The sequence below is a fragment of the Xenopus laevis genome, chromosome 1S (genome assembly GCF_017654675.1).
Source record: "Xenopus laevis strain J_2021 chromosome 1S, Xenopus_laevis_v10.1, whole genome shotgun sequence".
NCBI lineage: Eukaryota > Metazoa > Chordata > Amphibia > Anura > Pipidae > Xenopus > Xenopus laevis.
In genome coordinates this window covers 62,467,939-62,495,893 of record NC_054372.1, presented here as the reverse complement: position 1 = coordinate 62,495,893, position 27,955 = coordinate 62,467,939, and the positions used below count along the sequence as shown (strand labels likewise).

At 36.1% G+C, this 27,955-nt stretch overlaps 1 protein-coding gene across 1 annotated transcript in view; it reads right to left on the bottom strand.

Annotated features, from left to right (window-relative positions):
- Positions 1-10,924: 10,924 nt before the first annotated feature.
- slc39a8.S (solute carrier family 39 (zinc transporter), member 8 S homeolog) overlaps positions 10,925-27,955 on the bottom strand; it is a 33,199-nt gene continuing 16,168 nt past the window's right edge. Inside the window, exons 3-8 of the mRNA XM_018243394.2 lie at positions 18,562-18,731; positions 17,341-17,463; positions 16,438-16,602; positions 14,284-14,491; positions 12,550-12,734; positions 10,925-11,620 (exon numbers count right to left, since the gene is read on the bottom strand). Coding sequence (XP_018098883.1) covers positions 11,471-11,620; positions 12,550-12,734; positions 14,284-14,491; positions 16,438-16,602; positions 17,341-17,463; positions 18,562-18,731 — 1,001 coding nt within the window. The 3' untranslated portion in view covers positions 10,925-11,470. The remainder of the gene's footprint in view (positions 11,621-12,549; positions 12,735-14,283; positions 14,492-16,437; positions 16,603-17,340; positions 17,464-18,561; positions 18,732-27,955) is intronic.

Here is a 27,955-nt window from a genome sequence, read left to right as displayed (position 1 = left end):
AAAAATTTGTGATTTTTTTTTTTTAATAAAATCTGACTTTTTAAAAATCACGAATTTTTCTGAATTTATAAAACCCCAAGGATGGAAAAGTCCGAATCAGAAAATCTCAGACCTGTCGAGGTTGCACATAAGTCAGTGGGTGAAGTCCCAATGATTTTTTTGATGTGCGCTGGGTTTCGTGCAATACCCCAAATACCTGAAATCTGAGTTTTCGGGTGAAAAAAAACAATTTTGCAGCAGAAAATGTTGGAATAAAATCGGATAAATAACCCCCACAGTGTTCATAGTCAAAATTTAAGCAGGGTTTTTATTCCTGGCAGATGAGTGGGTTTGCAAAGGTGCGGGCTAATAGACACATTCCATATGTGTTCAGTTTTAAAAGGGTGAGGTGGCAACAATAGACTTATCCTGAATCAAATCCTGGATTCGGTGCATCTATACTATTGCTAGACATTAAGGGGCCGATTCACTAAGCTCGAGTGAAGGATTCGAATGAAAAATACTTCGAATTTCGAAGTATTTTTTGGGTACTTCGACCATCGAATTGGTTAAATTCGATCGAATTCGATCGAAATCGAACGATTCGAACGATTCTAAGTAAAAATCGTTCGACTATTCGACCATTCGATAGTCGAAGTACTTGCCCTTTAAAAAAAACTTCGACCCCCTACTTCGGCAGCTAAAAGCTACCGAAGTCAATGTAAGCCTATGGGGAAGGTCCCCATAGGCTTGCTAACCTTTTTTTGATCGAAGGATTTTCGTTCGATCGTTGGATTAAAATCCTTCGAATCGTTCGATTCGAAGGATTTAATCGTTCGATCGAACGAAAAATCCTTCGATCGTTCGATCGAAGGATTAGTGCTAAATCCTTCGACTTCGATATTCGAAGTCGAAGGATTTCAATTCGAGGGTCGAATTTCGAAGTATTTTTTACTTCGAAATTCGACCCTTAGTGAATCTGCCCCTAAGAGTGTAAAAGAGCGTAAATTTCTATTTTTATCCCATTACAAAATCTGTCATTTATCCACAGTACATTGGTCTCTGCCATTTCTCCTGCACAAACATTTATAAAAATGAATTCTTTGAGCAGTGACGTCTAATAACATACTGCACTAAGAACAAGCTGCCTCATCCACTGCTCTCATATATTCAGGCCAAATAATTTATAACTGTGCACAGTTCTTCCAAGGACTCAATCAAAGATCATTACTCAATGCCCTATGACATGATGTAAAGAAGCTGTCCAAAAAAAACATACATAGTGTGATTTCACATGGATCACATATATATTAGGACAAATATTAAAGGAACAGTAGCACCAAAAAAGTTTTTTTTAAGAAATGACAATATAATATACTGTTGCCCTGCACTGGTAAAATGGGTGTATTTGCTTGAGAAACTATAGTTTATATTAACAAGCTGCTGTGTAGCTATGGAGGCAGCCATTCAAGCACAGGATACACAGTAGATAACAGATAAGTTCTGAAGAATCCCATTGTATACTACAGGGCTTGTCTGTTATCTGCTGTGTATCCTGTGCCTTTTTTCCCTTTTCAGCTTTCAATGGCTGCTTCATGGCTACACAGCAGCTTGTTTATATAAACTTTAGTTGTGTTTCTGAAGCAAACATCACAGTTTTACCAGTGCAGGGTAACAGTACGTTATATTTTCATTACTTTAAAACACTAATTTCTTTGTGTTAATGCTACTTTAAGGACATCATTTCAGAGTTTTCACATGCTCAAATTAAATATTTTGCACAGATTCCTGTGCCCTACCATGCCTACTTTTCCCTTTTGTATTACCATGTTGAGACAGCTTTTGTAATATAGAGGTGCATTTATACATGTGTAGCCCTGAATATATTTCTCACAGATATACTGCATTGCAGGAAATATATATATGTGTGTGTATATATATATATATATATATATATATATATATATATATATATATCAAAACAGGGGGGTTGTGGGAGCACTCTAAAGGCTTTAAAGTATATATATAAGTATAATAAATGCTATTGCATATGTACCCAAATAGGGGTTATTTTGTTACAAAGTTATGATCATAAAATTGATAAGCCACCATACCACGTCAAGGTAAACCCCGAATGGCGGTCCCTAGCTTGTTTTATTTTTTATGTGCATTCTAGCATTACCTGTAATCAATGTCCGTTGAACGCTGTTTTTTTGATATTGTATATTTAGCCGGAAGCTGTGGCATAGCTTCAGTGGTTGTAGCACCCCATACCCCCCCTTTAAACTAGTGGTGATCCTATGCTTTTAAAATTGGGCGTTTGTTTTGGGAATATCTCGCCTTTAAAAGCCTGATTGCTGGCTGGGGAGGATTTAGCCCTCAGTGAAAAAACAGCGTTCAACGGACATTGATTACAGGTAATGCTAAAATGCACATAAAAAATAAAACAAGTTAGGGACCGCCATTCGGGGTTTACCTTGACGTGGTATGGTGGCTTATGAATTTTATGATCATAACTTTGTAACAAAATAACCCCTGTTTTGGGTACATATGTAATAGCATTTATTATACTTATATATATATATACTTTAAAGCCTTTAGAGTGCTCCCACAACCCCCCTGTTTTGATATTGTACATTTAGCCGGAAGCTGTGGCATAGCTTCAGTGGTTGTAGCACCCCATACCCCCCCCCCCCCCCGCCTTTAAACTAGTGGTGATCCTATGCTTTTAAAATTGGGCGTTTGTTTTGGGAATATCTCTCCTTTAAAAGCCTGATTGCTGGCTGGGGAGGATTTAGCCCTCAGTGAAAAAACAGCGTCCAACGGACATTGATTACAGGTAATGCTAAAATGCACATAAAATATAAAACAAGTTAGGGACCGCCATTCGGGGTTTACCTTGACGTGGTATGGTGGATTATCAATTTTATGATCATAACTTTGTAACAAAATAACCCCTGTTTTGGGTACATATGCAATAGCATTTATTATAAAAATGCAATAAAGTTGCAAATATTTAAAACCAATTAAATCCCACCCCCCATGACATCACAACACTCAATAGGTTAATTATAACATGTATCAATATGTTTCACATTTAACATCCCCAAAGTAGCATTTAGAAAATACAATGTGATTCAAAACACTTACCTAAAACCTAAGGTCATGATACACTCAAATGAAGGACAGATGTATAATTTACGAAACTTAACGCTGATCTAAAAAACAAGTGAAAGAACAATATTCATTGAGACCGTTTGGTGTAAGAGTACCGAGAGTTTTTATCCAAAAGGATTCTCGTTGTAGTAAAATCTTAGAACGGTCACCACCTCTTCGAGGTAAAGGAACATGATCAATTGCCAAATATTTAAAAGTAGGCAACCCATGTCCCTTTTCAAGATAATGTTTGGCAACAGGTTTGGTAGTTTTATTGTCCCTAAACGCAGTCTTGATGGCCGATCTGTGTCCATCAATGCGTAATCTGAGCATCATGTCTGTCTTGCCGACATATGACAACCCACAAGGACAAGTAATTAAATAAATGACATGTGTAGTAGTACACGTTATATGATGTCGTATCAGAAAACGATGTCCAGTATGTGGGTGCACAAAACTTGTGCTTGGAGTCATATATCGGCAAGACAGACACGTTGGGCACCTAAAGCAACCCTGTTTGCTGGAAGATAACCATGATGGTTCTGGCTTTGGGGGTAGATAGCACTGCACTGGATCACCCACTACTAATAAATCCCTAAGATTACGACCCCTTCTGTAACCAAACATAGGGGGATTGGGAGAGATTTTATCTAGTTGTGGGTCTGCTTTTATAATTTTCCAATTTGATCGTACTGCCTGGCATATTGCAGAGAATTAATGAATTAGTATTGCGTTTAAGTTCACTTGATTGCTGGATCTTTTTAATTGCCATATCGAGTGCTCTATCTAGATCATTTTTACTATAACCCCTTTCCATAAAACGTTCAGTCATTTGTGATAATTGTAAATCACAATTAGACGAAATTGAATTATTTCTGAGAACTCTACAATATTGTGATATAGGTAATGAACGTTTGAGGGCAGGGGCATGGCAACTCGATGCATGCAAAAGAGTATTTCGGTCTGTTTTTTTGCGGAACAAAGAATATTCCACAACAGACTCTCGAATGGTTAAAAATAAATCAAGAAATTCCACCTCCCTGCCACATTTAGAAGTAAATTTGGTGGAAGCAGAGCAGTTATTTAGTTCTGTCATATCTTTGAAACCTTTTATGGAAAGGGGGTTATAGTAAAAATGATCTAGATAGAGCACTCGATATGGCAATTAAAAAGATCCAGCAATCAAGTGAACTTAAACGCAATACTAATTCATTAATTCTCTCTACACAATTCAATAACATCTCTTCTGCAATATGCCAGGCAGTACGATCAAATTGGAAAATTATAAAAGCAGACCCACAACTAGATAAGATCTCTCCCAATCCCCCTATGTTTGGTTACAGAAGGGGTCGTAATCTTAGGGATTTATTAGTAGTGGGTGATCCAGTGCTGTGCTATCTACCCCCAAAGCCAGAACCATCATGGTTATCTTCCAGCAAACAGGGTTGCTTTAGGTGCCCAACGTGTCTGTCTTGCCGATATATGACTCCAAGCACAAGTTTTGTGCACCCACATACTGGACATCATTTTCTGATACGACATCATATAACGTGTACTACTACACATGTCATTTATTTAATTACTTGTCCTTGTGGGTTGTCATATGTCGGCAAGACAGACATGATGCTCAGATTACGCATTGATGGACACAGATCGGCCATCAAGACTGCGTTTAGGGACAATAAAACTACCAAACCTGTTGCCAAACATTATCTTGAAAAGGGACATGGGTTGCCTACTTTTAAATATTTGGCAATTGATCATGTTCCTTTACCTCGAAGAGGTGGTGACCGTTCTAAGATTTTACTACAACGAGAATCCTTTTGGATAAAAACTCTCGGTACTCTTACACCAAACGGTCTCAATGAATATTGTTCTTTCACTTGTTTTTTAGATCAGCGTTAAGTTTCGTAAATTATACATCTGTCCTTCATTTGAGTGTATCATGACCTTAGGTTTTAGGTAAGTGTTTTGAATCACATTGTATTTTCTAAATGCTACTTTGGGGATGTTAAATGTGAAACATATTGATACATGTTATAATTAACCTATTGAGTGTTGTGATGTCATGGGGGGTGGGATTTAATTGGTTTTAAATATTTGCAACTTTATTGCATTTTTATATGGAAAGACATCTTGAGAAAGGTTCAAGTCCAGGAACCGAAACGTTGATGTTTGTGCATCAAGTATGCTAAATAAATAAATATTTTTACTCCTTGAAACGGTGTGCGTGGAACTTTGGATCCGTATACAAGACAATCTACACACTGCACCCGCATGAGTTATTTATCGACGTGTGCGAGCTTATTGGGAGGCTATATATATATATATATATATATATATATATATATATATATATATATATATATACTTTAAAGCCTTTAGAGTGCTCCCACAACCCCCCTGTTTTGATATTGTATATAAATATATATATATATATATTTATATATATATATATATATATATATATATATATATATATATATATATATATATATATATATTAATATACACCTCCCTACAATAACATTACGGTTTAACATGCACCAGAACAGTAATAGGAATTCGTGTAATATCAGGTACAAAGTTGTTGTTTTTTTTCTGTAATCTGTGCCAACCAAACAGTAGGTGGCATTTACTGGCCTTCTGTTTGCAAGCCAACATGGGATTGGTTAACAGACCTTGAGCAAACTTTCTATCTTTCATTACATAAGCCCCAATATAAATATTATTGTGTGGTTGTAGAAATAGATTTTAGAGAGCTCATTTAAGATTGCATGGTACAGCACAAAGTACAAAAATGCCTTCCTCCAACCCGTGCCCGGTGCCAAAATGCAAGTTCCACCAAATTTGTAGAATAGCATCAAAGGCAAATTTGGAGCATACTCTGGCAAATGGGTGTCTGATAAGTTCTAAATAATGCCATTGTATATATAATTCAGAGCTTATCTGTTATTTACTGTGCATCTTGTGCTTTTTTTCCAACTTGAATGGCAGCCTCTGTGTCTGCACAACAGCTTGTTTATATACTGTAAACTACAGTAGTGTTTCTGAAACACACACCGGATGTACTAGTGAAGCATAACACTACATTATATTTTCATTACTTTAAAGGAGTTTTTCTCCTTTAAATAAATTTAAGAATGATGTAGAGAGTGATATTTTGAGACAAACGCCAATTGGTTTTCATTTTTATTATATATGGTATTTTATTTATTTAGTTTTTTTATTCAGCAGCTTTCAGTTTGCAATTTCAGCAATCTTGTTACTGGGGTCCAATTTACCCTAGCAACCATGCATTGATTTAAATGAGAGTCTGAATTAAGAATAGGATAGGGCCTGAATAGAAAGAGTAATAAAAAGTAGCCTTTAAAAAAATGAGAAATATTACCAATTGTTCTTTGTGACTTCATAAGACTTTTATACTTTTTTACTTTGCAGGTATAAGACCTGTTATTCAGAATGCCTGGGAGTTTTCCAGATGAGTGGCATACCTCCTAAATGTCCAATTTTGAATTCCAAATTGTTACTGAAATGTCCCGACTTTCTCTTTGATCTCCTGCACTGAACAGACAGAAAAAGATAGAGTTTCTAACTTAATTGACTTTTAACAGAGAGCCCAGAATAGATACTTGGATACTTTTGTAACTATTTAAGATAAGCAGGTCTTTAGGGGAAAGTGATTTGCAGCTTAAAGGGCAATTCCCCTTCACTAGCAAAACTGTAATAACACATAAAAACCACAGAAATGTGTTCAAACTTTCATAACCTGCCAAATTTTGTAAAATGGACATGGTAATTGAGAGGCAAAAGTAGGCTTGGAAAATCTTTTTGTCCCTTTCTATTTCCAAAATGTTGGGAGGTATGACGTGGTCTTTTTGTAATTTCAATCTCCATATTTTAAGTCTACTAAAAACAATCATTTAAACATTAATTAAACCCAGAGAAAATATCCAAAAAGAAGGCCACGCGAGAACTTCCTATGTCATAAGTTACTTCTTTCTTACAAACTGTATTTAATGTTTTTTGATAGCGAGCTCAATAAGACTGGCCACTAGATGGCAATACTTCTATCAAAGTCATTCTGACAGAATAGCAAAGAGGGCAGCACAGTTTGATTCAAATGAAGTATATGGGAAATGGCCTTCCTGTGATTTAGAACTTTCTGGATAGCGGGTTTCCACATATAAGATCTCGTACCTGTAACACTATTCAATAGCACACTTAACGCATAGTTGAGGGTCTTCGTATACATACAGTGCTCCCTGCATTGAAGTGCATTGTATTCATAGTTACACAGTTATATAGTTAAATTGGATTGAAAAAAGACAAAGTCCATCAAGTTCAACCCCTCCAAATGAAAACCCAGCATCCATACATACACCCGTCCCTACTTTTAATTAAATATCTGTGCGTGTATGGTGGGAAAAGAGGTGACCGATATCGGCAAAAGACTTGAATATTGGTCAGCTCGTCAATTGGGCTGGACGGAAATTTTTGATTGGGTGCCTTTGAAGGGACCCAAACATCGGCCATTGTGCTGAATCGTCAGATACAGGTGGGATTCTATTGTTTCTACCTGTATTGAAATGGACAATCTTTCTTATAAAGATCTTTTCCAAGAAAGATCGTGATTTCTTACGTCTATGGCCACCTTTAGGGTCAAGATATCTCCAATTTGCATGTTCCGCTGCCCAGGCAAATGGGAGGCTATTGATATTACTGGAGCTACTTTTTTTTTAAAACAGCAAGGCAAAAGAAACGGCAAATAGGACATGATGTGTTTTATGAGTTGAGCTAAATATAGATTTTCTAAGGAAATGTACATTCCTTTTTAACAGATGTTTTCTTAGTCAAAGTTGTAAGAACACAGAAATATTTCCTAAGATCAATAAGATTTGAAAAAAAAATGTAGACAAATAGTTTGTTCCCATGAAGATAGATAAAATGTGCAACTCTACAAAACAACTACAGTATAAGCAGCTCCTTTTAGACACCTTCCCATTAACATTTTGCCCATGATTCAGATCTGACTGATCACAATCCAAGTAGCTGTTTGCCAGTACATTCCTACTGAGGTTGCATGGGGTCACTGTCCAAAGCACATTCTGAATAGAAGTGTTGGAAGAAGTTGCTAAACGTTACAACTTTGGGTCTAAACACTAGAGCTTTTCTCCAGTATGACCTCTGAATCCAGGAATGGCAATATTATTAGTATTAGAATGGTGTTACATCAACTATAAAATGTTTTCAGAGCAACGTTTATTTACCCTTGAAGTATAAATGCAGATGAAATTTCACAGGCACACTGTAACACAAAATGCCTAGGAAAAGGAATATTTGTTAAAACTGCTTGAAAATGTATTATTATGCAGCCCTATCAAAAATACAAAGAAAAAATAACATAGAGGTGGGTTGGTAGGATCTGTCCATATATGTGGATACGGCATTGGACTTGGCTGGCCAGGACTCCATGTAAGAACCTGGTGCACCTCAGCCCTCATGGACCCCAGTGACCAAGACCTGCACCTGCTTAGGACCCTGCACTGCCCCCTGATCTCTCCCTGTTCCAATCCCGGCTGCAACTAGAACAGGTACACATAGGTGGCCCAGAGGGGGGCTGGGGCAAGGTGGCCCAGAGGGAGGATGGGGGCACCCAGTGGTCGGACCCTCCAGTCAACACTGTGTTGTACATTGTACATTAATGAAATGCTGGCTTGTCAGAGTACTGTGGTATTTCCCGGTGGGCACTAGTAGGCCCTTTGCCCTTTCTGGAGCATTAACTTTTTTCTACCTTTTCCAGGCTCTTTATGTGTTGTTTCATGTATTCCCAGCTGGGACAGATAAAAATTAGACATCACAAAACATTAACAAATGAAAAGCAGTGTAAACCTGTGCATTGGAGAGCTCCTCCAAGATCTTTGAATATAATACACTGCTGCTAATGGAAGCAAATATGGACATTGCAGCACACATTTGCTATCCGGTTTTCTGGATAATGGTAATAATGATAATTTGGATTACGGAATAATTTGAATCTTTCCTCATGCCACACTCACCTTTTTGGCACAAAGGGGGGTTCACAATGCTAGTGCAGAGAGCACAATTGCACTCACTGCACTAGAAGAGACACATTTCTATTGGTAATTTGTGGGGGCACTGCTGCCTGAGGTTTATCAACTCTCCTTATTAGCGCAGCACCGCTGGTCTGAGTCCGAACTGGGCCTGATCTGTGGGTTCTGGTAAATGCCAGCTGCTGTAAGGTCCCATAGATCACTATTTATTGCGCTGGTGGAAGACTTATTTGGGCCTCTGTGTACTTGGAATGCCAGGGCCTATTTTAACTCCCAGTCTAGACCTGAGTAAACAGCATGGAGATAGAGATTTTCTGCCTGCACACTGTCTCTCAGTCTGTGGTATTCTCTGCAGTCTCTCTGTAGCCACTGTATTGCTGGTTGCTCTTACCCAGCTAGTACTAGCAGTAATGTAACAAATAAGTACACATAGGTGAGCACAACAGCTTACATAATGTAGAATTAGTTCTGAATGTGTCTTTTTAGAAGCAGTCACTCTGGGGGGCAGATTTATCAAGAGTCGAATTTCAAATTCGAATTTCAAATTCGAATTTCGAGTTTTTTTATGGGCAAAATCTACTAGGGAATTGTTGAAATTTGATTAGAGTTTTTTTTTAATAAAAATAGACTATTCATCAACTAAAACCTGCTGAATTGCTGTTTTAGTCAATGGGAGACGTCTTGGGATCAATTAGGAGTTGTTTGAAGCCTTCCTAACATTCAAGTTTTTTTCGGAGAAAAAACTCAAATCGAGTTTTTAAAACTCGAATCGAATTAGATTTGAGTTTTCCGGTCGATCCCATTCACCCGAGTTCAGAGAATTCGATTTTTTAAATTAATTTTTACTGGTCGAATTTCGAGTTCACTAGAGTTTATGGGTGTTTTAAAAAAATGTAATTCAAAATTCGACCCTTGATAAATCTGCCCCTGGATGTTGTATATTTCTATGTACTAAATGTTTCCCCAGTGCCTTCAGTGAACTGATATTTAATGGGCCAAAACAATGCAATCAGTTACATTTAAGCAATAAACCTCTCAAACATGGGGATACCAGGGCTTTTCTCAAAATGAAGAAAAGGGTTTAGGGGTCCAGCTGTTGGACACTTGGTATTGGGTTCTGTTCCCTAATGGCACCTGGTGTTCCAGTTCTTGTGTTTAGCTAGATTTATTCTAGGAAGGTGTTGAAACCTTCCAAGGTGAAGAGTGATAGCATTGGCTAATATGCTCAATGATGCCAATGAAGTTCCAACAACTGCCAGCTCCGAACCAATATAATGTGCACATATTGGAGGTATAGCAGAGATTAAGCCTATGGTGTGATAACAGAATTGATTAGCCAAAATAGATAAATAGCTATCCATTGGCCTGATGTTGCATGAGTTATGTTGCTGATTAGCCTGTGGGTAAATCCACTGGACCATTGACATTTGGTAATCCCCCAGAATTTAGATTACTTCAAATATGGTTAAACAGAGTATTTAAAGTCATTTTACTTTAAAGCTGTTGATAACTAAATGCAACATTATTTTCTTCACAAATTTTGCATTTTTTTTTTTTACATTTACCTCAAATTAGAATATGTGAATTAGGGTTTCGTTTCAGTTAGATTTTCAGACAATTTTTGGGAGGTTAAGGTACAATGAGTAAGTTATAACTTTATGTCAGCATCACTGTTAAACAATTACAATTAGACCTTTTTAAATCACTTTTAAAGTTTATTAAGCAGAAAATATAATTACATTGTATGATTTTTTTTTCTGAAAACTAGATTTTAGGTGTAGAAAATAGTTAGACTTTACATATTCAACTATTCCTATTTGCTTTCAAGTGCAAGTAAACAAATACAATTTGGTACAAAATACAGAAAGAAAATAGTATTTTTATCAAAAGACCCTAACAATACAAAAGCCCTTCTCAATTTCACTGTGATTTGGACGTGAGCACATTTTTTAATATTTCCAAAATCACATGGAATTAAGTGGCACTAGCTGTCTTAGAAATACTGTAACACCATGCTCACTATAACACTGTACAGGTAATGCCTGGTGTAACAAATAAAGATACATAAATATTTATTTAAATTTACTAAGATAGCAGCAGTTCATTATTCACTCTTTCAACCAAATTTCAAAGTCCTTTCATCAAATCGTGCATAAAAATAAATCATTTATTTCTTGAGGTCGGAAGATATGAAAAGCTAAAAACAGAGATGACATTCAACAAGTCGTATTTGCATGCTTGGTTTTTCTTGGCTCATGATCTTAATGCAACTTAATTTCCTTTGAATAAAGGGTAATTAATAGAATAATGGCAAATCCAGAGAGTAAACCTGCATTCTGAATTGTGAAATAGATTATGTCTGATCTCCTTCCTTTTATCTTGCCTTTGAGCATTTCATTCAACTCTGGAAACTGGAAGACAGAACCAAAATATACACTTTAACTCAATTATTTGTCCAGTATTCATTTCTCATTATTTTAGCTCTGCTAACAATTTATTCAAAGCCTGACTGTTTAATGGACTTGTCAGAGAACTGGTACACCTGTCTCCAGTTATAAACACACTCTATCCACACTCAGCCCAACTCCTATTCTATAATACCATATGTAATCAGTTCTTCTTGGGTCTTCTCCCTCCAACATAAGTAAAGTAAAAGGTGACGAGCCTATATTGTGTTATAAACACAAGCCTTTACTCTTTTATCCTGACTTTGCAAAGCCATTATTCTGATCTTGTTGTTTTACCTAGGGGAAGAGTATGCCTTTAAATAAGCACAGACCAGAAATCCTAAATAAGAGCAAATGAAAAATATATATCTGCCATTTAAGCAGCAAACACTTAAATCTAACCCCATCAAATTAAACCAAATATATATCTTGACTAATGTGTATTTTGTCCATGCAATGGTATTTTCTAAAGCATTTTAAAATGTAGAAAATTTATTAAATTATGGAAAATATGTTGTTTACACTCTGCAGGCAGGACTTTTATTATAGTTAATTAGGAGATCAGCCATTGACAGTCCAAAGACTATTTTATCACTGGGCTGCAAAGTGTGGATTTAAATTCAAAAGTTAACATCTACATGGGATTATTTTGGGATTAGAAGGTTAACTTCAAAATTAGTCCCAATAAGTGGGGGAGGGGGTGCCTGCATGACTCCCAGGCTCCCACCCCTCATGAAAGCAGGCAGCCCTATATTCATTGGGTCAAGATCAGCAGCAATTCTGCAATACCATAAGGCAGTGTGCAAAGTACTTTGCAGACTGCCTAGGAGATCATATATGACCTTTATATTCTTTCTGCTAATTCAACAACAATACAGCTTTGAGCTCCTTACCATGTCTGCCAATCCAATGTAGAGAAACATGCCTCCTGCAATTGCAAAGATGATGCTTGGCTCAAAGCTGTTGCCAACCAAAATCCCAAATACCAGGCCAATGTAACATGAACAAGCTGAGAGAAAATTGAAAAACAAAGCTTGGGGAATACTCATTCCAGCACTTATTAGGATTGCAAAATCCCCTGAAAGGAAAAGAAAAATCGATTAAATAATAATATTATTAATTACAACGATGACTAATATTTTGTTCCCTGCCCTCAGAAATATCTTTGCACAGGGTTCACTGGAATGCAACACTGGCACAAATCTTGGAAATTCCAACGTTAATGATAGCTTTGTCTTATCACAGATACTGGCAATACATTTATATTAGATTCATTCTGTAAAGTCACAAGGACTTGGCACATAAATATAATTATCTTGTGGTTTGAAAATAGCAGAAGCCCAAAACACATAACAATACACCATTTTTTAAAGGTTTAGTACCTCTGAAAAAAAAATGAGGATGAGTTCACTAATGCATTCTAGTTCAGAAAACTGCTTGAATCTCTGGCTCATTAAAGCTTGGCAGGCTCACCAAGACACAAAACTGAGATTTTGTAAATTAAATTGAGAGATTGAAGCAGGAGCCAGATTTGTACATTAAAGTAAAAGGAATACCCTTTTACCCTTGGGGATGCCAAAAGCTAGGCACCCCCATGTAATTACTTTTACTTACCTGACACCCCAGGCTCCTATCAGCAGAAAACCGCACTGGTCCGGGGTTCTTCTAGCGAGCACCACGAAAAGATTCTACCTGTTTCTGTGGGTCTGTGCAATAGAGCGAACTTTAACGAAAAAGCTGGCTATTTCGCTCTACTGCGCATGCGAAATTTGAAAGCCGAAGAAGTAGGAAGAGGATCGCTCTGTGGTGCTCACTAGAAGAACCCCTAGAAGATGCAGTTTTCTGCTGAGCACTGGCCCGGTTTCAGGTAAGTAAAAGTAGTCACTTGGGGGTGCCTAATTTTTGGGACCCCAATTGTAAAATGGTATTCCTTCTCCTTTAAAGGAAAAGGAAAACCCAAAAAAGATTATGGGCCATCTGTAAAAAGAGGGTAAATCCACTTGTTGTTCCAGTTGTGCATGATATGCTGATTGAAAGTTATCCCCTGGGTAATGTAGTAAAAGTTAGGCTTCTTCTGTACGGCATTTGTCAAAGGGTTAGGTAGACAGTTGTTTGGTAAAGTTACAGTTTTGCATGCTTCATTGTCCTTTAAGAGGTTGTTCACTGTTGTAGGGTTCTAAGACAATTTGCTAATAGAATCGTTATTTTTTTACTTTTGTGCTTTTGGAACATTTCCATTTGGAATTTCCTCTACCATCTGCATTCTAGAGCTAAATTATCATACCAATTAGTCAATAGTGTTGGGAGTGAGAATGATAAATGAATAAAAGTGGGCCTAAGACGATGTTTTAAAAAAATACACACAATACTGAGCTCTCTGTATATTTGGTGGCCAGGACAGCCAAAAAAAAAGACTTCAGAGAATTTATAATATATAATAATCTAAGAAACAAGTGCTTCCTATAGAATTTGTTAACCATTAGTCAAGCCAAATGTACACTTTCCTAAGCAGTGATGACTGCTAAGTTTCCTTACAAATCTGGCCTATGGGCCTCTAACTGCCTGACTATATATCAAACATCAAATACAATCTTGATGTTTACTTCTACGGATGCATGGGTGCTTACCAAACTCATGAGGGAATTCTTCACAGAAAATTGCAATAGAAGTACTCAGTCCTTGCAAAACTGACAGGGTAAAGGAAGCCCCAATAGCAAGTCCATCAATAAAGTTGTGCAGAGCATCACTTAAAGTAATCATCCAGGCTAATGTGCCAATGCTTTTCAGAGGTGTCCACTTCAATATCTTGCAGCAATGTACTACTTCTATTGAGTCCTGTCACAAAGCACATGGCAGTTAGGACATAATTATATCTAAAGTACTGACCTTTAATACAAATTTTAAGCAAACCATTGTTCTCTCTTTAAAGAGGGACTATAGGTTCAGGATAATATACTCCCATGAGCTTTAAATAAAGGCATTTTTTCCGAAAAGAGACTACTAATTATTGATACCGATCTGTATTAAAATTCCACTAAGTTCCCTCTGTATTCATGTTTCATGCAAAAGAGTGTGTTGGGGAGGCACATTTATCAAAAGTCGAATTTAGAAATTCATGTGAGTTTTTTTAAACTCCCATAAATTCCATATTTGACTAGTCGAAATGTATTAATAAAATCAAATTAATAAAACTTGAATGAATTTAAACAACCTGAAAACTCAAATCAAATTCAATCAAGCTAAATTCCGAGTTTTTCTCTGAAATGACAGGAATTTGATCCCTGGACCTCTCCCATTGACAGCAATTCAGCAGGTTTTAGGTGGCAAATAGTCGAATTCAAATTCTTAAAGGGCCAGAATTTTTTTAAAAACTCGAATCAATTTTGGATAACTCCCTAGTTGAATTTGACAGTTTTGACCATTTAAAATTCTAATTTTCAATTCGACCCTTAATAAATCTGCCACTAAGTGTTTATTCTGAAAGCACTTCCTTCCAGGAAATATGGTGTTAGGTGCAAAGTGAAGCTCCAGAAGGGCTGCCGTAGAAAGCTCCATTGGGGCCTGTATCTGACTGCCTTCCCTACTGTGAGCATGATGTGTAAGTTAGGGAACATGTAAGAGAAGAAAGGGGGACACATATGCACCCCCTGAACTTATGAATACAGCAATGCTGAATGCAGGTAGAGCTGTATTCACAGGGGAAGGGGGAGATCTCAGTGTGAAAAACATGGCAGAATGCACCCATTTTTGCATTTTGCGCCCTATTCTGCACATCGACCTGACTGTGTCTTTGAACTGGCCTGTGTCTATGGGAATATTCTGCCAGGTAGACCCTAAGAAGTATAATTCGAAAATCTAGAACTTCTGAATCGTTTCCCAGGGCAAAGTAAAATGATGGAATGTGCATTAATAAATAAAACATATAACATTAATAAACATAATTTTAAATTGTCATTGCATTTTCAAATGTATATTACCTAAAATAAATAACCTATCATTGGTAATGCACATAAAATAACTGAATTCCATTGACAGCAGGGGACAAACAAGTCAATATTTGTGTATGGTGATGCTTCCTATGGATCAGGCCACCAGAACACACCTTAGTTGCTGACCATATCATTTTGCTAACTAAGCATTTCCTTTGAATCTACCAGCTCAGGGTTCATAACCTTTAAGACGTAATTAAGACAGAAGCCAGTGCTGTTCGGGAAGTAAACTACTCGAGATAAACTGTCTGTGATTACCCAATCCAATTGCTGACTTAACATTTTTATTTATTTATTTTGTTAAACTGTCAAAAGAAAAATTATACCGCAGCAATAAACATAAATATGGCCAATACAGTCTGTGTTTTATTGCAATTTAACTTTCTTTATAGCCAAACCAACTGCTGTCAGCAAAAATTAGAGCTACCGCATTTAGCACAAATAACCATTGGCTAACAATCATTATCAATGTGTTTACTTAGCCAACTTATTATATCACTATGTCAATTCCATCCTTTATGGCTATTGTGTTTAAAGAAGATAAACTACGTTTAGTGCTGAAGTGTGGAGATTCCAGTTGAGTGGTCAATACTAAGGATTTCGATCTCAAACTACTGTATCTTCTGTGAACTCTATACAATAAAGGTACAACTGTAGATTTTGCAGGAGGAGGAATGGACTACATGGTGCATTTTACAATATTTCAATTCACCTGTAGCTCACCTTTATACTGTATATGATAATGCAGTCTAAAATGTTGCTGAGAAATATTGGCAAGTATAGTTACCGTACCTTTGATGAAACCTTATTTGTGCTTTCCAGATGATTTGCCCCATTAACCTCTGCTACTGCAGGATTTGAATAAATGATATTTCCATTGGGAATTTTACTTGGTGGAGACTCGATTTGCAATTCTTGATGAAGCATGTGGTCAATCTCTAAATGGGTATGTACACCCTAAATACAACATAATTCATTTTAAGTAACGTACAAACGATATTACCTTGTAAAGGTACATTTACTATTCTATTAGCTCCTATTTCAAACAAATAAGGGTTGAATTTATCCTCTCAAGAGGTGTCTGATCAGCATCCAAATTAAGCTAAAAATGTTTATTTGGTTAGTGTGCCAAATAAACATCTGAGATACTGCCTCTTCCATTATACTTTTCTGCTAGTTGTCTGTATCTTAACCTATCATCATACACCATTGATATCCTTTTATACTTCCAAAACACTCCATTATTATCTTCATTCATTCTGCCATTGTCTGTTGCCCAATGACAGACTAGTGAGAAAAAAAAGCTTCTTTCATTCCTGTTAATGGCCCCAAAGTCAATGTATTTGTTTTAGAATTTTAATGTCACTAAAGAAACAAGAGCTGGCAGATAACACAAGTGTGTAATAGTACAACACAATGAATATTACGTATACAAACAAGATCATTATCTAAAACTGTATGCTTTTAGAGCAACATTATGTACAGTAGATGCAAAGACAATATTTTACCATATAAATAGCTTTGAGACTTAAATAGTAATAGGTCAATAAGCCTTTTACAATAACAGCCAATGCTAAATTAGCCTGTTCAAATGCTGATGTTAAATAGATTAGGGCAAGCTTTTAGCAATACAATATTTTGAGCTTAACTATCTTTTGATGTGTTTTAGTATAATGTGTGGCAACAGAAACATACTTCACCGTAGATGTTCAGAATCATTTTTAGCATTCTCTCCACAAACATTAAAATGTAGAATCCTCCGAAAATAGCCACTGCTTTGGGAATATAATTATCAACTTTCGGATCAAACCCAAATGCCTGCAACAAGATATCCCTGTGTTAGTTTTAGACAATTCCTTCACTTTATTTTACTTGCTATCCAATGCTATCGCATCACATCAAAGCTTTATTGTGTTGTCTGAAATGTAGTGATCCCATTCAGTAATTTATTCAGCTATTCCAAGAGATACCTCAGTCAAAAGAGAACAAAACAGGTTTAGTGGAAAAAAAAGTCTGCATCTCAGTGATTTATTAACTTGCTATAAAACTACACTAGAGTTAATAATAACAAAGTGTAATTACTAAATATACTTGGCAAATATGTCCTCTACACAATTGTAGTTTCAAAGTTGCTACAGCCACAAATACCCAGTAATATATTTTATTTGTTATTGGTGCTAGTGATGGGCGAATTTGTCCCGTTTCGCTTCTCCATGAATTTCCTTGCGAAATTCTCAAAGCTGGTTAAAAATTTGCGAAACAGCGATTTCGACGTCTGAGACAATTCGCCGGTGTCAAAATGGGCGCTGGTGTCAAAAAAACCGTTGCCGGTGGTAAAATTTTTCGAAGACAGCGAATTTTCAGATGGTGAAATTGGCAAATTAATTTGCCCGCGGTAAAAAATTTTCGACGACAGCGAATTTTTGCCCTTTATTTATTTGCGGCGGCAAAACGGGCAAATTTGCCACAAATTTGCCACCAGGGAAACTGCCCATATTACCAACTGGTTTCTGCATTTGGCAGCCAATGTCCTGATCTATAAGAGTCCTGAACTATAAAATGGTGATCCCAAATTCCTACCCTCCCAGTGAATAATTGCTGCCCACCTTTAGTATTAGCTCCCATCCAATGAAAAATTCACCATGGAGTAGAATTGAGTTTTCCTCATTTCTATGTATTTTAAGAAAGCATCTGAAATTTAAATCCCCACTCTGCACCTCTTGTTTTATTGCACTTCTGTCTGAGATCTTCCTAAATTATTCCTTATAACTTTAAAAATGTTTTGAACTTGGGTACTTACAGTAAGTAATATGATTTTAAAGTAATTCATGGTGGGTGCCCTTAAAATAAGCATACACAAAGTATATAAAAAGGATATTGGGGGTTATGGATTGGTAAATTAACAATGGAACTTACCTCTGGAATAAGTTGAAAAATGGCGTTTGAAAACAAAGTTCCAATAGCAAGTCCCACAAAATAAGTCAATATTTTTGGGAAGTAGGGTTTCTTGATCAGAGGTGTTATAAACAATCCAAGCAGTGATGTAAGATTAATGATGGTTACAGTAAGAAAGCCAAATCCCCAGACTGAAAAGCAAAATGGTACAAATGTAAGAAATAACTTACAACAAACGTTTTTTCATAAGTGAACAAAGGGTAGAAATACTTTCATATTTGAAAATAAATTGGCAAGTACATGGAGCTTTGTCTTGATTAAACTACTCGGTATGTTAGTGTCACACTTGCAGCTCACTATTTGTTTGCGATTACAATGTAGGCCCCTCCTGGGGAACAAGCGCACACTGACCACACATTGTCCAAGGCCAATCAAGTGGTTGGGTGGGTAACAGAGCTTGAGTATAGACTTGTGCTAATAAATCAAAATAATAGAAAAGGTTCATAAACACTATATGGCTTTGGGTTGCCTAAAAGGTTTGTTAGGATCTACAGCAGTCTGGGTATTATATTATATTATATTTTTTGCTTGAGAAAAGGGTGCTGTTCAATTAAATACAAACCTACCTGTTTTCTCCCAGTGTAAGTTTAGTTTTCCATGACATTGTACCACTTAAGGTGGTAGACTCTGCTCTGATAACTACTAAAAGCAGACAGCACATCAGTAAAGTTTGTGAACTCCTGTTCTATGGCAATTTCCTGGGGCTTTAGTTGCACTTTAAACACAGTACAATTATGCAGATACTAAGACAAAGAGTCCCAGTGAAATTAAAAAGATATATTTAGGACAGGCATCATGCAATAACTATAGTACATACTTTATAGCAAATTATAGGATGTAAAGCTGTGTTTTACCGGCCATAACAAAAAAGATGTTACCACAGTTATGACGTTGGGGTTATCTGAGTTGGCATGCCATAAAACTGACATGTTCTTTTACATGCAGTTGTTTAATTACAGACAATCAGACCACTTAGCTGTTGTATCAGCATATTGTAGTTAACTCTGCCAGACTCATTGGACTTTTTCATCCCCTAGATTAGTGCAGTCTACATGGGGCATTAAAGTAACAGGACACAGTGTGCAAAGTGCAAATTAAGAATCTGCAATTGGGCATTTTTTTGTTGCACTTTGCACATTGTCATCAGGTTTTTACTGATTACTGCAGGTCTCTGCACTCCAACAACAATATCGTCACATCAAACTTTTTGCCATTGGACCCATTATTAATCAAATGAATTTTCCAATAAATATCTAGCTCAATGTTCTTTGTTCCTGCAACTGAAACTGGGACCTTTAAACACACTTTTCTATTAAAGAACAACTAAACATCAGTATGCCTTTATAGGAATTAAAAACTGGGTAAATAGACTGTGCAAAATAAAAAAAATGTTTCTAATATAGTTAGTTAGGCAAAAATGTAATGTATAAAGGCTGGAGTGAGTGGATGTGTAACATAATCGCCAGAACACTACTTCCTGCTTTGCAGCTTTCTTGGTTTCCACTGATTGGTTATCAGGCAGTAACCAATCAGTAACTTGAGGGGGGCACATGGGTTATAACTGTTGCTTTTGAATCTGATCTGAATGCTGAGGATCAAATAACACAATACTCCTATTATGTATGATAGCAAGGCGACAGATGTAGTGCTAGAAAGCAGCATTCTTGCTGGTGAATTCTGTTACACCTGTAATTAACTATTTTGACAGCAGCAATGTTAAGGTGAATATTTGTGCATGTGCAATTAAGATTTTAATCATTTAGAATGCAAGGGGTTGACGTGGGACAGGTATGAGTAGTGATTAGCAAATTGTTTGCCCGGTATATATATAAATTCCTAATTTTGCCATCGGAAAATATTTTTGCAAAACTGTCACAAAAAAAAAATACATAGTAACAATACACCATAGACCCCAATGTATGTTGCATGTAAATGTCATTGCAAAAAAACACCCACAGTTGCCACAAAACAGTCAATGTGGAAAAAGTTGCTACAAAGACCATCCATAGATTACAATGTATTGTACCTAGAAATAGTTGATGCAAAAAAGGTCACTGTGGTATAAGAACCGCCCCTTGACTTTTCATGAATTATCAGCTTTTTGCCAATTTTTTTTTAGATGATTAAAATGGGGTTGAGCAGATTCGCTCATTTCTAGTTATGGGCAAACAGGCAAACATTGAAATAGGTGAAGAATATGCAGATTTTTTTTATCTAATTAATTTTCAGCGTGGATTACTTTTGGAAGAATATGCAGAGCAATTTCTTAATACTCAAAAGCAGAAAGCCAGCAGCCAAAAAGCCTATCCTCAGTTCCACCAATGGGCTCTTGAGGGATGAAGCAATGTTGCTTGGCTCACCACAGAATTTGACACCCGAAGCAAATGTGTTGTCCTCCAGAGGCCGGCAGACGTATAGCGCACTGGGAGCAAGGACTTGCTATACAGGGGGGTTCTTATTGAAACACGAAAATATGTTTTCCATTATGGGCCCTGTACCCCAATTGATTTTATCTATTTTGCCCGTGGCATCTTCCCATTGGGCAGTTGCATGACGGTGACAATAGAGGGAAATCACCTGCACTTAAATGTTGACATGATTTCCAGACAGAGCAATAAATTCTAATACAGCCGTTTTAATGAGGAAAATCTGTGCCAAGGAAAAACAATCAAAGCCACTACGTGTACCATTGCCCTATTCCTTATCACACTTTGCCTTTCCTGCAGACAGCTATAATATATGTATTGCTATATCAAATAGGGTGAGTGTTCTACTAATAATTTATTAGGGAGTGGCCATGTCTGAGACTATTAGGTCTTAGAGCAGCCGTGCTACCACGGAAACCATTTTTGGACTCTGCCAGCAGTTATCTGGGACACTGAACTACAGAAACATTATTTTATACAGATGACAATACTAAATTTTAAAAAAAATATTAATGCCCATAGTACCGGTACATGCCAAGAAGTTTGGAGACCCACCCCACCTTAGGGATTGCAAGTTGTAGTTTGAGAAAACACTGACCTATCAAGCAGCTCTTCTGATGGACCTTTGTACAAATGCAAGCTGGTTACTGACCCTGCATCACAATAAAAGAGAGTGGGCAGGTATTTTCTCTATACTAAAGAAGACAGCCACTTAAATACATGAGTGTGAATACATTTTGTATAAATATTTACTGAAATAAATGCTGTCATCAGCAACAGTTCGGCGGCCGCCGGTCAGTTTTTCACCTCTGTTATCTAAATTGGCTCTTAAGTTTATGGGTTACTTAGAAACACCTGAGAGTTTGTTTTTTTTTTTAATTTTTTTTTTTTTTTAATTTTAATATTAATGAAAATGCAGTACAGTAAACATGAATATTCATAGGAATCCATAACAGGATGATGGAGGTAAACAAAAGTTAATTAACAAAAAATATAAGCAAAATAAAATAAAAACTCAAATGATTAAATGAGAATATATTAATGAATTTCACTTGCTTGAAGTAGACTTATGGCCTTATTATGTAGAGTCCTGTGTTGGATTGGAACTTTTAAAAATGGCTTGTATTTTAGTCCTTTCTGTGTCATTTAGATTATATAGAAATCTTTTCCATTTAGACGTGAATTTGGAACTTTTTTTAGAATTATAAAGTTTGTAGGAAATTGCTTCCAGAACGCATAGATCTTGTAGTTCAGTTATAGTTTCATTTAATGTTGGAGGGTGAGGTAATATCCAATTTCTTAATACTACTCTTCGAGCAGCAGCCAGTAATAGTTTTAAAAATTTTCCTTTATGTGGATCAATTTGTAGAGCCGAAAAATTTGGAGAAGTATCCATATTTAATGTTGCAGGTAAAATGGTTAGTTGTTGGTTTAGGTTAATTTGTAATTTGGTTGCAGAGTTGAAATAACCCTCAATTTCTTTCCAAAATGATTTAATCAAGGGACATTCACAAATATTGTGTACAAAGCTTGGTTTAGGGATAGATCATTTAGGGCAACTTGTAAGTAGATTCTTGTTTTTAGAGTTATAGTTAAATCCTTTATAGGCTAGATGGATTAGTCGAAAATTTTGGTCTCTCCAGATTTCTGATGATATTAAATTATTGAAGTCTTTAATGGAGGATACTAAGATCTCAGGAGATATATCCATATTTAAATATAATGACATTTTAGTGCTGTATCTTTCATTGGATGAGGGTTAAGGATAGGATTTAACCAAAGATAATTCTGAGTAAGTCTTGTATTATTTACCTGAGATGATATAAATCTGTCAAATTCAGTTGTGAAATTAGTCCTCATTAGTGTGATATCCAGATTAGGATAGTGCCTCTTGACCCAATGAGAGACTTGGTAGAAATAAATCCTGTCTTTATTAGGGATTTGGTATTTCATAGAAAAATCTTTCCATGTGAATAGAGTTCCAGTCGTCGGATTTAATAAGTCTTGCAAATAAATTATACCTTTTTCTTTCCAGGTGGTCGAAAATGGTGGATGGAATGAGCTTGGCAAACTCTTTATATTTTGAAGAGGTAAGTAAGAGGTTATTTGATAATTAGTTTTATAAAGCTTGTGCAGAGTCTTCCAGACAATGAATGTGTCTCTGTATATTGGATTAAGTTTGATTTCTGTTGATTGAAGCTTCCATGGTAGGTGTATTAAGTATAATATATTTTCCTGAGAATCTGTTTTTCGTTCTAGAATCGGATTTGTATATTTACTAGACTCTGAGAACCATTCAATAAAGTATCGAGCCAAAGCTGAAAGATTAAAGGTTCTATAATCTGGAACATTAAGACCCCCATTTATTTTAGAGTTTCTCAATTTCTTTAATGCGATCTTTGGAGATTTTCCGTTCCATATGAATTTAGTCAGTGAGGAGTCAAGAAGATTTATGTCGGTATGTTTTAGAAGTAACGGCAAGTTGATCATTGGATAGATAAGTTTAGGAAAAGCTAGTATCTTGTAAAAGGCTATCCTACCTTTCATGTTTAGAGGAACATTTTTCCATTTGTCACAGAAAGTTATAATGTTTTTTATTAGGAGGATAATTCATAGAATATTATCTGTGTAGATCTGCTGGTAGATTAATTCCAAGATGTTTTATAGAAGATTTTGATTTTTCTATCCCAAGGTTGTGAAGTAAATTAACAGAAGTATGACCATAAATATCCATGTATTCAGTTTTTTGTATATTAATTGAGTAACCAGAAATTGGAATATAATGTTTCAGACAATCAAAAATATTCTGAAGATTATCATTTGGATTTGTTACTATCAGGAGAAGATCGTCAGCAAAGGCAGTTAATTTGGTAGCAATGTTGTTTATATCCATTCCAGGCAAACTTCTCGAATCTTTCAGGTATCTATTTAAGGGTTCCAATGACAGATTAAATAGTAGTGGAGAAAGGGGGCAACCCTGTCTTGTTCCTTTACTCATTTTAATTGGTCGGGACATTTCTCCAGCTGCTATGACTTGTGTTATTGGAGAAGAATAAATCAATTTTATGAAATCAATGAAGGAGCCCATAAATCCAAAAGCCTTAAGTGAGTCAAATAGATGATCCCAATGTATTTTGTCAAAGGCTTTCTCGGCGTCAATTCCGACTAATGAAGCTGGAACCTTATTTGATTTGGCTGAATAGATGACTTTGATGAGTGTTCTTATATTCTTAGTGCCCGATCTACCTTTTATAAAGCCTGCTTGTTCAGGTGAGATTATCTTCGGAATTATTGTAGATAGCCTGTTTGCTATTATCTTAGTTAGGATTTTGAAATCTTGATTAATTAATGCTATTGGCCTGTACGAACTGACAAGAGTGGGGTCCTTTCCTTGCTTGTATATTACCTTAGTTAGAGAGTTTAGACTAGAAGGCAATTTGTTTTTATTTTGTATGATGTGGTTAAATAATTGAGTCAAAAATGGAGAAATTTCGTTAGACAAGTTTTTATAAAAGGGTCCTGTGAGACCGTCAGGTCCCCCCGCCTTGAATTGTTTTAGTTGAAGAAATTACATATTTGACCTCTTCTTCATATATAGGAGAATTCAAGTAATCTAAGTCTGCTTCTGATAATTTTGGAAAATCTATGTTGCTAAAAAAAAAAAATTCTCTGTTTTTTATCAGTGTGAGTCAGTGTGGGAGTAAAGTTCTTCATAATATCTTCTAAACTGTTCCACTATCTCCAGGGGATTGTGAACTAGTTTTCCTGAATCTGTTTTGATCATATTCATTTGGTTTTGATTTGTCCAGGTTTTAGTTAAGTTTGTCAGAAATTTATTGGATTTATTACCAAATTTAAAGAGTCTGGCTTTATAATAATCTTGGTTTATTTTTTCTCTTATACTTAGCCAGGTTTTCATTTCTTTCAGCGATTCTTCAAATTTAAAACGAGTTTCCTTGGTCGGATTTGATTTGAATAAAGTACATGCTTCACTCTGAAGTTTACTTAATTTCAAAATTTTTGTATTTAGTTTCTTTGTAAAACTTCTTTTAAATGCTGTTATCTCCCCTCTTATATAGGCTTTCCATGTGTCCCACTGTAGTGTAGGGTTGTCATCATGAATAGCATTATTTAGAATAAATGTTTTCCATTTTTCTTTCAGAAATAAATTAAAATCTGGCCTAGACGCCAAAAAGAATGGAAATCTCCACGGTATGAAGGATTTGGGAGGACCAAAAGATTTAATGGAAATATCAATTGGAGTATGGTCGGATAAAGAGAAAGTTCCAATTTTTGCTCTTGTAACTTGACTAATTAGGTTAACCGAAATAAATATGTAATCTATTCGTGTTCCCGTACCATGGGAGTGGGAATAAAAAGTGAAATCTTTTTCTGAAGGATGTAGGGTTCTCCAGATATCATTGAGGTTGGTTTGATGAAGTAGGTCCACCAAATATTTTGATTTAATGTTAGCAGATTTTTGATCAGGGCTACATTTGTCCAACGCCCAGATGTGCGATTCATTAAAGTCACCACCCACTATTAAGTTATTTAAATTTAAAGAACATATTCTTTGAACTAGATCTTGATAAAATCCAAGTTTGTGGTCATTAGGAGCATATATAGAACAAAAAGACCAAGGTCTATTATGAATCAAAATCTCTATGTGGACAAATCTACCAAAATTATCTTTAGAGGTATTTATCTTTTCGTAAATTCTTGTTAATAAGTATACAAACACCTCCTTTTTTATTAACTGCTGCAGAATAAATATTTTCTCCAACCCAAGAGGTGCAGAGTTTTTTATTTTCCTCTTCTGTCAAATGGGTTTCTTGTAAAAGTGCAATATCTACTTTGTTTTTCCCTAATTCCTGAAGAATCCTTTTTCTTTTTATTGGAGAGTTTAAGCCATTTATGTTCCAAGAATATATATTAAGATTCGACATTCTTGGAGAGAAATTGATATGAAATCTGAGTAGTAAACCATTGGAAATCAAGCCATAGATAAATTATAAAAGCAAGTGAGGAGATCTTAGTTAGCAAATAAAACAAAAAAATAAAATCAGTTATATATAACATGTGAAATATTGCAACCACAAAATTCAATACACAATATAACAGTTTATAATACTTAGGCTGTTAACTTCGCTTTTTTCCTAAAGTATCCTAGACACTAAATAAATTCTCTTAAGAATTCAACCAATACAGTCCCATTCCAGTCTCCCTTTAAAGAGATTTGGGTTTTGATAAGTAAGACCAAAGGCCTGTAAATTGAATCAGTCGTCTTATTAAGTAACCATATCTGAATTTTCAGATGAATTACTTCTTGTAGCGTGGGGAGATCTTGATCTTTGGCGTTCGCTTTTGGAGTTGCTGTCCCTCTTTTTGAAAGGACTGACCTTTCTACGTATATTTGATGGACATTCTTGGATTTGGTTAACTATAGAATAAATTTTTGGTGTAGATGATTGAGTATCAGTGTTTCTTGAGCTATTTGTAAATTGATCCTTAGATTTGGTAGAAAGAGGCTCCAATTTGGCTACAAACTGTTCTGCAGCTTTGAAGTCATCAAAAGTATGCGTGCCTGTAGGTAGGAAAATTTTTAGGATTGCTGGATATAGCATGGCAAATTTAATTTCAGATTTAAACAAAATTTGGCACGTGTTTGAAAAGTTCTGTCTTTTTATGGACAGTGTAGCCGAAAAGTCTTGAAAGATTAGGATCTTTTTATTTTCCATAAATAAGGTTTTAGATTTTTGATATGCTTGTAGAATTTTGTATTTGTCTGCGTAGTCCAGAAACCTTACAATGACCGTTCTAGGTTTTTGATAATTGTTGTCAGAAAATGGGCCAATTCTGTGAGCTCTCTCAATTTTTACTGAAGGAATGTCATTTTGTATACCAAGCGCTGAAGGGAGCCATTGAGATATTAATTGAGCAAGAGACTCCTGCTTGTGGGTTTCAGGTATTCCTATAAAGTGTAAATTATTCCTCCTAGATCTGTTTTCTAGGTCTTCTGCTTTTGTTTCTAGTTCAGCAACTCTTTTTTGCAGAAGGAAAATCTTAGTATTAACTGTGGAAGAATTGTCCTCAATGGAGGAGATTCTCTCTTCAATTTCTGATATTTGGGCATTGTGTGAGGAGAGTTGTTCTGACAGTTTATTTATGTCAGCTTGTAGTTTGACTGAAACCCTTTCCAGCGACTTTTCAATAGTAGGGTTAATTAAACTGGCCACTTCTGAGGCTATTTGTTTATAATTAAAGTCGCTTAGTGATGCATTTTGCAACATTGTGTGAGGTGAGGAGGAGGGTACTGGCTCTGTATTTTGAGCTACGGTCGCCATATTTGAAGCTGCGTGAGGAGCGTCCTGTTTCCCCTTGACCGAATTATGGTTAGCGGTTTTTGCCTGTTTTTGCTTCTTAGGTGAGTCTTTTGCCATTTACAATGTTTGTTAAGCGGGTGTCGCCGCTTTCAGTAAACATGCGCTGGTGCTGTGCGGGAGAGCAACGGAGGGCTGTATTGTGCGTCTATTTACTCAGGCGCCATACCGGAAGTTCCCCTGAGAGTTTTTTGGCGTTCACTTTCCTTAAATCGCAACTCTAAATAAGCAGTGTAATAACATTTTATATAGCAGTGATTATGGCCACTGTCCTATGGGATGCTAGTTAAGACTTGTTAACTGCCCTGTAAACATGAATATGTCATGCAGATTCCACTCACATGGAAAAGGCAAGATCAGCAGGGAAGCTCACACAGACACAGATTCAACATATGACATTTTTTAAGGAATGTGACAATAGCCCTCACTGCCACATTGGAAGGCCGTCACCTCGGTCATTTAATAGAAAAGTAATTCACCTTTGGCAATGGAGCTATAAAATAACAGGAGCACTTGTATATGCTCTCCTGCACATTCAGTTCTGTAGCA